The sequence below is a fragment of the Lupinus angustifolius genome, chromosome LG02 (assembly GCF_001865875.1).
Source record: "Lupinus angustifolius cultivar Tanjil chromosome LG02, LupAngTanjil_v1.0, whole genome shotgun sequence".
Taxonomy (NCBI): Eukaryota; Viridiplantae; Streptophyta; class Magnoliopsida; order Fabales; family Fabaceae; genus Lupinus; species Lupinus angustifolius.
In genome coordinates, this window is record NC_032010.1 from 18,007,791 (window position 1) to 18,019,415 (window position 11,625).

Genomic DNA, 11,625 nt, shown 5'->3' on the forward strand with positions numbered 1-11,625 from the left:
TACTCCTTCACCTGCTTATAATTGCTTATCTAACATACTTGTCAACTTTGTGGACAAACACTCTCAAATACAGTGGACTAGTGGAGTATTCTTTGGTAGTTTAAGATACCACATAAGGTAAAACGTTTTACTTGGTTTGTCTTATATGATGCTCTCCCTTGCAACAAACATCACTTTAGATGTAATCTTACATCCAACTCAACTTACTCTACATGCTCACATTATGTACAAGATGCATTTCATGCCATTAGGATTGCCCACGCTCTAGAGAACTGTAGCATCGACCGAGTTGTAATTTTGGCTTTAATTCCTCACTATTTTGGCACAAGATTGGATTTTCAGAATGATTAATTAACTTTCTCACAAGTTGTTCTTCATTACTTGGTGGCAGGTTTGGCGTTGGAGGAATATTATTATTATGGAAAACAACCCTTGAACAATTGATGAAGTTTCTAGAAAGTTCAGATCTAATTATAGAGATGAGGAACACTATAGCAAGATTTTCTTCTCAATTTTTTATCGAGGAGATGACTAGATGGACACCTCCTCCTACAAGCTAGTCTAAATCGAACATTAACAAAGGTCTTATTTCAACAACTCCTATCATGTAGAGTGGTGGAATCGTGAGGGATGAGAAAGGTGGTTGGATCATTGGTTTCTCGTGCAAGGAGGAACATGATGACATGATCCTTGTAGAGCTTATGACCACTATGAGAGAAATAGAGTTAGCTTGGTCAAATGGAATTACAAAGGTGATTTCTCATATAGATTGTTTGGAGGTTGTTCAAACATTGAGTTTCATGCGACATGTTCATTTACATCAATATGCACTAGAGATTTTTAACACATGGGATATTTTGTAGTGAAGTTGGGAGGTCACACTTACTCATGTGCCTATATGGCAACCACATTAGTAGCCTACTAGCTTTGGTGTTATATGATTCTAGCAATGATTGTATTTAATGTGACTCCCCATTTACCATTTTTAGGTATTCTTCACTTAGATTCTGGAGGCTATGTTAATTTGTTTTCTTTACTTTGTTTTTGTGTTCATAATGCACCCAAAAAATAATTGGAAAATATATATTCTTTTACAAAATCATCATATTCATATGAGAATAACATATGTTATATAATGATATTCTGGTCATTAATAATTAGTTTATAAATGATTTTTTGAGAGATATGTGCAATATGTAATACTTCTCAACATAATATTGTCATACTTTAGATTATATATTTTATTGAATAAAGTGTAAAATCATGCCGAATATGTAAGCACAGCAGCAGAAACCAGAATAAAGTCTTCAAGAAACAAAAAGGGACAGAAGAGGACTATCTCTTTCACCCAAATCCCAAAACTTAAACCCTAATCAATTGCGCGTTCAATTATGGCGTCTGAGAACGCCACTCGATCGAATTCTGCTGCTGATTCTTACATTGGCAGCTTGATAAGCTTGACCTCCAAGAGTGAGATCAGATACGAAGGTGTTTTGTATAACATCAACACTGAAGAATCCAGTATTGGACTTAGAAACGGTTTTCTTCTACTACCCCTATTTTATTTATTATTTATTTTTGTTGAATTCTTATCTGGGTTTGTTTCTTTCCAGCTTAATTTGGTTTTTATGATTTCAGATTTTTGAATTCAGTGCCAAAATTTGATTTTTATGCTTGTTAATTTTCAAGGGTGGAGCTGTGAAAAGGAAAATTGCTCCAAAATTGAGTTTGTTTGTTTGTTTTAATTTCAGTAGGATTTGATTGTTTTGAACATGTTTTACTGTTAACAGGTGTGCCCTGAGCTGGAATTTGATTTCAAACGCATGTTTTCTGCTACCCATTAGTGTGGTTTTAGTGTTCTCAGAGCTTTTTCAGTAATCTGTTCCAGTTGTAGTATCCGATTTTTGCTTCTTTTAGTGTTGTACTCAGATGCACTAATGTATTTTTTTCCTCGAGTTTGTTAATTGCATTTTTGCCTTTGTCAATTGTACAACCTTCTGTTTTTTTGGGATTAATGACCATGATAGAAACCCATAACAATCAATATGGAGTTCCGGATTAACATCAGTGCGAGAAAGCAGCACAATGAACAGATGCAAACATCAAATACCAATCTCAAATTGTAGAAAACCTTTAAAATTTGACAATTAAAAGGAGCCATATAAGATGCAACATTAAAAGGAGCATAACTCAGATGCTGCATCTGAGTAGATTAACGACAAGCTTCAAACATTGACATATGTAGTTATGGGAACACAAAATGGAATAGCCTTGATAGAATTTAAATATTTTACTATTTTAAGCATTTTTTACCTTGTTTCCTTTTGTTTGCTAATGGTTAAAATTGGGAGTTCATAAATTCTTCAAATATTTTATATTCCCTGTGCTTTTCTAATCACGTTCAGAAGGAAAATCAAGAAAAAAAGGATGATGACATAACTTCCTCTGTAGGATGTACCTCTTTCCCCATTGCTGGTGGAAGGAGAAAGCCACTTAAAGCATATTTAAGTAAAGATACATTCACTTTTCCGTTTTCTTACATTATAAATGGTCGGGAGACAGATTTGTAGGTCATTATCTTTAATGTGTGCAAACTTTCTTGTAGCCTTGTGGATCATATTATTTCAGCTTCGAGTTTATCTTACTTTTCTATATTTTTTTGGATAAAACTTGTTTATAAAATTATGCTGCCACTTGCGAAATACTTCTTCATATGTTATTTATTCCAGTTGTGTTGTTGGACTGATACTTTTGTTTTGGTGGGCAGTGCGATCTTTTGGAACAGAAGGAAGGAAAAAGGACGGTCAACAAATCCCTGCAGGTGATAAGGTTTATGAGTATATACTGTTTCGCGGATCTGACATCAAGGTATCATGCATGTAATGTATACAAACACCTTTTCTAAGTTGTTAACGTAGTGGTGCCTGAAAACATGTCACTTCTGTGTTGTTTTCTATTCAAAGCTTTTCTGGAACCACATGGTCCTAGAATCATTGAAATAATGGGCCACTATGCATATTTATGGTGTTCATCTTTGTTTCTAACCTTTTTCTAGAAGCACTTTGGTTCTAGTAATTGTTAACGGTTCACATTAGTATCATTATATATTTTGGAAGCAGGGAACATTGTAATGATGACTCAGATTATCACATGCCTTTCTTAAGTACTTATTGCTTGACAAAGGCTTTGTTTAGATTTATTGTAAGCAGGATGTCAATGATAGATGTACATGTTATATGAATAAGGTATTCTTAGACATTTGTTACAATTTTTTCTGCAGGATTTACAGGTTAAGTCTTCACCACTTCAGCCTACTCCACAAGTCAACAATGACCCAGCTATTATCCAGGTTGATGCGAGGCTTTTTGTTTAAATAATGAATCAAATGAAATGAATCACATCCTAATTATACGAAATTGGATTTTCAGTCTCACTATCCTCGCCCAGTCATCACCCCTACAAGTTTGCCTGATATTGGGGGTAGGTCTTTGACTTATCTTAGCTCTCATGCCACACAACTTGTAGTCCCTGGCTCAAACTTTCAAGGGCCCTTGCCTTTGTATCAACCTGGAGGGAACATAGGGTCATGGGGTGCTTCTTCACATGCTCCAAATGGGAATGGTGGTGGGCTAGCTATGCCAATGTATTGGCAAGGATATTATGGTGCCCCAAATGGGCTCCCTCATTTACACCAACAGTCTTTGCTTCGACCACCTGGTTTATCAATGCCTTCATCTATGCAGCAGCCAATGCAGTACCCGGATTTTAGTCTCTCTTTACCAACTGGAACTTCAAAATTGCCTGAATTGCCATCATCATTGCTACCAGTCAGTAATAGTGTCCGTAGTGTAACATCAGCATCTTTATCACCATCAAATTTGTCTCCACCACCTTCTTCATTGCCAGCAGCACCTTCTGCTTTGCCTGCAGCCCTTTCTGTGTTGCCTCATGCACCTTCTGCTTTGCCCCCGATACCTTCTACTTTATCCCCAGCACCTTCTGCATCACTAGCTTCTGAAACTTTTCCAGTGTCATTGACAAACAAGGCACCAAATGTTTCACTTCCAGCAGTCACACCAGCTGCTAACTTGCCATCGCTGACTCCTTTGACCAATTCTGGTTCAGAAGTGAATACTATAGTGCCACCAATCTCCAGCAAACCTAATGCGATTTTAGGTTCAGGCTTGACATATCAAACTGTATCGCAATTGCCCCCTTCAATTGCCGGATCATCAAATTCTATCCATACAGAAGCACCAACCCCTTCTCTGGTAACCCCGGGTCAATTATTGCAGTTTGGTCCAACTGTAGTTTCTTCAGCTCATCTGTCACAAACAACTCATAAGGATGTTGAAGTGGTCCAGGTATCATCAACATCGTCTTTTCAGCCATATCTGTCAGTTTCCACTGAAAATCAATCACCAATACTGCCATTGCCAGTAACTTCACGGTCCAGTCACAGGGTATCTTTCTCTTGATCTATCTGTTTTATGCATACATGCTTACACACTTGTATTGGTTTTGCATGTGCTTGCATTTTTTTTATAATGGTAGCTTGGTGGATTGTAGGGTTGTGTAAATTAACTGGAATATCTTCTCACCAACTAGCGCCATTATTGCTTTCACTTTGATCTTGCATTGGCAGGTATCTACTGCCCATCAAGTATGCAGATAAATCAGGAATATGTGGGAATTGTTCTGTGTATTTTAGACATTCTGCATATTCTTGGTTTTACTCCACTCCATTGCTTTCTCCAGTCATTCTTTTGCAGACAATTTAAAGTAGTATTTGGTCTGGTTTGTCTATGGTTTTAATAGGCAAACTGCCGTAAATGAATTATGATGGTTGATGAGCCTCCCTCAATTTGTATAATTTTACTTTTATGAAAAACTTTGCAGTGTGATTTATATCTAGAGTGCAAGTATGGGTGTTTTATCATATCAATTTATCTTTTTGTCAGTTTAATAAGATTGAGAAGGAGTTTTGACATTTGGTTGCCCTGTTTTAAGCCTACTGGAGCTCCTATCCAAACCCATCATGGCTATGGCTACAGGGGACGTGGAAGAGGAACTGGGGTAATGATCTATTTACTATTTCATTTAACATTTAGAAATCCTATACCTCTGTATATGTATAGAAATTGAGAAGTAGCTGGAAGATTGAGTTTTTCAGCTCTTTTTTTGGGGGTAGAGGGATAGCTATTTTGAGTTTCAAAAAGTTCAGAGATCCTGTCATTTGTTATAATATCAAAATAATGAAATATGCTCAAACTATCTCTTCATATGTGGTCTTTAGTGGATAAAGTAAGCTTCTTTTGAATGGCTGAGCACATAGCCACATAGTTACTGGAAATTCATGGGGATATGCATGTTGTATGGGTATGCAATTCTTGACTTCCTGCATTATATATTACCAGTTTCTTTATGGAGAATCTAGCATGTGCAATAAGGCAAATCCGATATGATGTTGAGCAAATCTGGTAACTATGGTTGAGCAATCATTATAGCTAAATAATTCTTTCAGAATGGGATTCTGCCATTAATTTGTAATTTTATTATTGGATTTTTAACATTAAAAAAACAGACGAGATTTTGAATGATTGAATTAATGCTTGGCAGGTTTTGCGCCTGGTCTCAAAATTCACTGAAGATTTTGATTTCATGGCAATGAATGAGAAGTTCAGAAAGGATGAAGTGTGGGATGATCTTGGTAAAAGCAATAAGTCTCATTCAAAAGAGAAAGACGGGGAAGAAAATTCCTTTTATGAAGATTACAATCAAGATGAAGACAATGGTGATTCATCAAATTTTAAGGTTGGTGTAATATAATTTTGTGCGCAACAGAATGTATGATTGGAAGTATTCTGTTAATTTGTAAATGTATTTTTGTTGCCAGTCCTTTTCTATCTCTAACTCTATCTTCCGTGGCTTTTGCAGCCTGTTTATAACAAGGATGATTTCTTTGACTCACTCTCTTCCCATGCGCTCGATCAGGCTTCACAGAATGGGAGAATTAGATATTCTGAACAAATTAAGATTGATACTGAGGTAATGTCTATCATGTTTTGATCTCATACTTGTGGACATGTCATCTTTAATCCATTTTCTGATTTATTGTTCAGACATTTGGTGATTTTGCGAGGTACTGTGGTGGTAGAGGGGGCCGTGGTCCTTTCCGTGGTGGATACCCTTCTAGAGGTGGTTACTATGGAAGGGGGTATGGCTATTCCGGAAGAGGAAGGGGACGTGGCATGCCCAGTCACAGTTCTTAGGTGGCAGTTTATTATGCTCACACCCAGCTCGCAGTCCTAAGGCAAGATTTGATTAAAGCACCCACAGTCTATGCTGTTTATAGCAACTTCCATTGAAGTACTCTACTTACCTAATAAGAGATTATGCTCTAATGTTGTGTTTTTTCTGTTTATGTTTGTTTCACATTAGTAAGTAAGGACAGTTTTCATGGCCATGTTGCCCTCTTTTTATTCCTTTACTAAGGGCACTAGGTTTGGTGGAAACATGTTTGCACACCAATTATGCCTATAATATCAACATGGCAGAAGGTTAGACTAATTATTGCATGAAGTTGTTTATGCATGTGAGCTATAATTAGCAAGTCTCCATTGATGTGTCATTTTTCATTGTAAATGCAAGTTGATGTCTCAGTGTCAGATTTGTGCAAGAATGGCAATTGAATTTATATCTCTCCAAATTTAACTTTTCCAGTTAAACTGGTTTGAAGTGAAATTGTTTTAAAAGTGAAAAAAATATAGGTATATATATTTTAAATAGAGTTAAGATTACGAATTTATGATGCACTTTATTAAATTAAGGGGTTAGAGATAGATTTATTTCAAAGGAGTTGTTTGAATTATATTTTCTCCTTCATGAGCATAGGTAAATTGTAGAGAAAAACTTGTATACAAGTTTTTTACATTGTCATCCGAAGGTAGCCATATACCCTGAAAGGAATTAGTTCCTTACCCAAAATGGTAAAAAATATCATTAGTAGTATCCAAAAATAATATAAGTAATACAAATGAATTTGAATGATTTACTGACCAAATGCATAAATCTTTATATTATTATACATAGATATTCCACTCTAAATTTTATTGAAAATTCATTTTTACTGCAGATTATTTGCATTTAAATAATAGTTCAAATATTGAAGATATATTTAAGCTTAAATATTTTTTTGATTCCTAAAAGATGGCCAGACTTTATATGCTAATTTTTTAAATTTGTATTAGTGTTTAAATAATTTTTTTGTTGATGAAAATGTGTCAGGGAACCTTGATGTCACAATATCTGATATAACTGTTCATCAAAGGAGACTAGTCAATCATATCTGGTGCAATTTACACTTGAATGTCCAACTATAATAAGAGAATAAAATATAGTGAGATAAAATTTATCTCCTTCGATCAATAAAAGTATGATATGTGTACTATTTTGTTTAATTTTAAAAATATTTTTATAAAAAATGATTAAATATAACATATTTTATAATTTTAATAGTTGGAGGAGATTAAATATCTTTTTATATCATCAAATACTTTACTGTAAAATGTAATTTACACTTGTCCTTAATAATAGGTAAAGGTGGTGATTATAGTTAAAACTAGCGAGTTACTAGTGCATTTGCACGAGGATTATTTTTGTCGCATGGTTAAGAACATATATATTATATATAGATTGTCTCTCTAAGTATAAGAAAGAACTTAAAATTTTCTTATTTTAAAATTGATATATCCTTCAAAATTCAATGTCTCTCATTATTCAACTTCACAAAGTTTAAATATATACAATTTCATAGCGTGAAAGAACTTAATTTTATGATATGGAAAACCAAAAAATTGTAAATGAGTTTAAAAATTGATGAGTTAATAGGTTGAATGTGTGGTTCTCATTAGTATTACACATATCAATAGAATTAGAATTGTTGTGTTCTTTTTCATCACCTAATATTATTAAGTTTAAAAATACTTGCATCAACGACTTAATAACTGATTGGATTGGATTATAAATATTTTTACTTGGAATTAAACTCAAAACATACTCATTTTTTAGTGATCTTATAGATTTGGATAAGTACGTTGAACTATGATATTTATTGGATTATCAAAATTAACAAATGTAAATGTCATTAGATAGGGAATGTCGTAGTTATTAGAGTTGTAAAGAAAAAATAAATAATATAACTCTAACTAATACAGACCAATATTATTATATTTTTTGTTGAAGCGATTATGTACAATTACTAATAGTTTATTATAATATTTTAAAATTGTAACATTGTATTGATTATATGTTTTCATCCGTACAATTTTTACACAAAAATATTTTAATGATCAGCAAGGAGTGATAGATGACACATAAAATGATTAAATGATATCAATTGAGAATATTTTAAAATCTATTTAAATGTGTAATTACTATATATTCCATTTACTATATTTAAAATATCTTTTCAAAGTCTCATAACAATTTTAATACATAGTTTTAATGTATAAACTAAATCATCATAATTAATGTCAATAATTCCTTAATTATAGGAAAAGAAACATTTGGGAGCTATCAACTTTTCTTTTTAATTAGTATTAAAAATGATTAATTTTATGAAATAAATTAAATTTCATCAAATTTCATCATTAATTATAATACATAGTTCATTCTATTAATAATTGATTGAACTCATGATATTAACACACTTTATTGATATTAAATGAGAACATTTTAATATTTATTTAAATAATGGTATTAAATATTGTTATTTCTATGAAATAAGTTCACTATGTATTATTTTTTAGTGAGACAGAATAACAACAAATTTCCTTATTAATTGTAATATAATAGCTCATTATTTTTATTAATAATAAGATTAGATTGCTGCTATTTAAGTTTTAAAAAGGGATTAAATAATATTAATTGAGAATGTTTTAAGATATATTTAAATGTAAAACTATTACTATTTTTAAAATATTTTTTCAAAGTTTCATAACAACTTTAAAATATAATTTTTAAATAGAAACAAAATCATCGTTTTTTATCGCCAATGGCTAGTATGTTAGTATTTTTTTATGGGCAATACTCGAATGTTCAATCTCCTTCACTCCAACTCTAACCATCAAATTACCTTATAACTCATTTTTTATTTTTTTTTAAATTTGTTATGGTGAGACTTGAAGCCACAACATCATTTATTACATTTCTTAAATTTTTTCCACTTTAATCATCATACTACCTTATAACTCACAATCATCGTTATATATTTATTAATATTCATTAAGAACGTTATATCTTGCATAATTGTTCTAATAATTTACTATTATAGTTTTTAATCTTCTTAATCTACTATTATTAATATTTTGCTTATGTTATATTTTATATTGTTACTATTATAATATAACAATTGTAAATTATAATTATAAATTTCTTAATTACATTATATATTCCATAATTGTTATGAAGATTCCTTATATATTCCATAATTTAGTTGTTGTTTTTATATGTCTTGGTTTATGTTGTTAATTGATTCTTTCAATTTTATGACTGATCCACAAATTTATATTCTATTTTTGTATCTGATACAAAAAATTTCAACTATTATATTTTTCATTAGTTTTGAATCATATGTTATAATTCTACCAATTTACATCCATAATGAGAATTGCTTAAAATTTGGAAATCATAAATAATTTAAACAAAATAGATTTCATATTGTTACTATTATAATATTGCAATTATAAAATATAATTATAAATTCTTTATATACTCCTTAATTATATTATATATTTATAATTGTTACGAAGATTCTTTATATATTCCTTAATTTAGTTGTTCTTTACGATAGATCTTAGTTTATGTTGTTAATTAATTCTTTCAATTTTTGTAATTGATCCACAAATTTATATACTATTTCTGTAACTTATAAAAAAAATTCCAACTATTATATTTATTCATGAATTTTGAATCACATGTTATAATTCTATCAATTTATATCCATAATGAGTATTTCTTAAAATTGGGAAATCATAAATAATTTGAACAAAATATAAATCAAATCAATTGGTTATCACAATCAAAACCCATTAGTTATATTTCTGCAAATTTATCTCCATAATGAGGAATGCCTAAAATTTGGAGACCATAAATAATTTAAATAAAATATAAATCAAATAAAAATTAAGAGAAATAAAAAATGCAATTTAAAGAGGATGATTGGAAGAGAAAGAAAATGACAATAATGAAAAGACATAATGAAGTGAAAGAATGAAATGAAACCAAAGAAAAAGAAGATTGTTGGGACAGAAAAATTGTTCGAAGAGAAAGAGAATGTCATGAACCTCAATAACATTTCAAATACAATAATACAATAATTTTTTAATTAAATTATTATTATAATCAAGAAAAAACAGATATAGTGTGGAAATGTACACATGATTATCATGAAACCATTTAGGAGGGAAAAATGAAGGAAAATGTGACGTGTTACAAATGATAAGGTGATAAGAGTTTTTTTTTGTTATATAGGTAATATAAGTCTTATAGTAAGATTAGTTAATAACTTGTGCAATCTAAAGTTCTTTTGCTTTTAATTTACTATCTATTTAATAATTACTAAATATTTATTAATTGAAAGTTTTATCATGTTTGTAAAATAGTATAGCTCATATCATGTTCTTTATTTTAAACCATCAGAATTTAGTATGCATTTTAAGAGTAAATAAATGTCGACATATTTATGTGAATTCAAAGACTTAATGATTAAAAATTCGACGTAAATTAAATAGGATGTATAACTTTATCTTTTGATCATATCATGGAGTTTTGAACATTCAAATTTAGCAAACAAGTTTAGATAAGAATCATGTTCAAATCTTCCAAATAGAGGAAACATAGGTTGGGAGAGCTAACCCCATTATACAAATGAATGTTTCGAGCTTGAATATATTCTTAATGGAGGATATTTGTGACTGGATCAAAAAATTACACAAATGTATTTATTTTTATAAATTAGCATATAGATAATTAATAACCGATAATAAGTAAACAAGATAAAAATTATGATGTGAGCAATACAAAGATTATAGTGAATAATTTTTTCACAAATATTTGTTTGCCTATCTCATGAGAATCGTGTCAATTAAGTTGGTGGATATGAGTGTTTATTAAGGGTAGAAATAAGCTAGACCAAACTAGACATTACCTTAAATAGGTCCAACATATATAGGATATAGGAGGTTGAGTCTAACATGTTAGTCTGTTTAAAAAAAAATCAAAGCCTAAACTTGACTTATTAGTCTATTTAAAAACCTATTATTACTATATGATCATGAAATAAACTATCATCTCTATATTTAAGTAGGCTTATAGGCATACTTTTAGTTAGTTCATCTAATTCTAATAATTAAATCATATTTTTTTATATATTTTTATATTAATATTACATATGTAATAATATTACTTATATTAAAATAGTATAATTTCAACATTGTTATATAATATAACTAAATAGGCTGACGTGTTAAGCTTAATAGGTCTTTTAGGTGACCTAAAGTCTGATATGTTAAGCTAAATAAACTTTTTAGAAAGCCTGAGTTTAATCTGTTCATGAAAAAAGTC

The 11,625-nt window shown here is 30.6% G+C and overlaps 1 protein-coding gene across 2 annotated transcripts; it reads left to right on the top strand.

Annotated features, from left to right (window-relative positions):
* Positions 1,278-6,589, top strand: LOC109337337 (protein decapping 5-like). Of its 2 annotated transcripts, XM_019574298.1 has the most exons (9): positions 1,278-1,539; positions 2,768-2,868; positions 3,281-3,349; positions 3,429-4,463; positions 4,646-4,663; positions 5,011-5,076; positions 5,620-5,814; positions 5,938-6,048; positions 6,123-6,589. In XM_019574298.1, the coding sequence occupies exons 1-9, from the start codon at positions 1,392-1,394 to the stop codon at positions 6,270-6,272; spliced, it is 1,893 nt and encodes a 630-aa protein (XP_019429843.1). In that variant the 5' UTR covers positions 1,278-1,391; the 3' UTR covers positions 6,273-6,589. The 2 variants fall into 2 exon arrangements, with proteins under 2 accessions (XP_019429843.1, XP_019429846.1); XM_019574301.1 differs by lacking the exon at positions 4,646-4,663 and having other exon boundaries at positions 1,279-1,539.

What these genes read in the sequence shown, in the direction of transcription:
- LOC109337337 (XM_019574298.1), top strand. Translation starts at nt 1,392, where the DNA reads ATGGCGTCTGAGAACGCCACTCGATCGAATTCTGCTGCTGATTCTTAC. An exon ending in TTCGCGGATCTGACATCAAG is followed by an intron (nt 2,869 to 3,280) that starts GTATCATGCATG and finishes TTTTTTCTGCAG; the next exon opens with GATTTACAGGTTAAGTCTTC. An exon ending in GTGATTCATCAAATTTTAAG is followed by an intron (nt 5,815 to 5,937) that starts GTTGGTGTAATA and finishes TGGCTTTTGCAG; the next exon opens with CCTGTTTATAACAAGGATGA.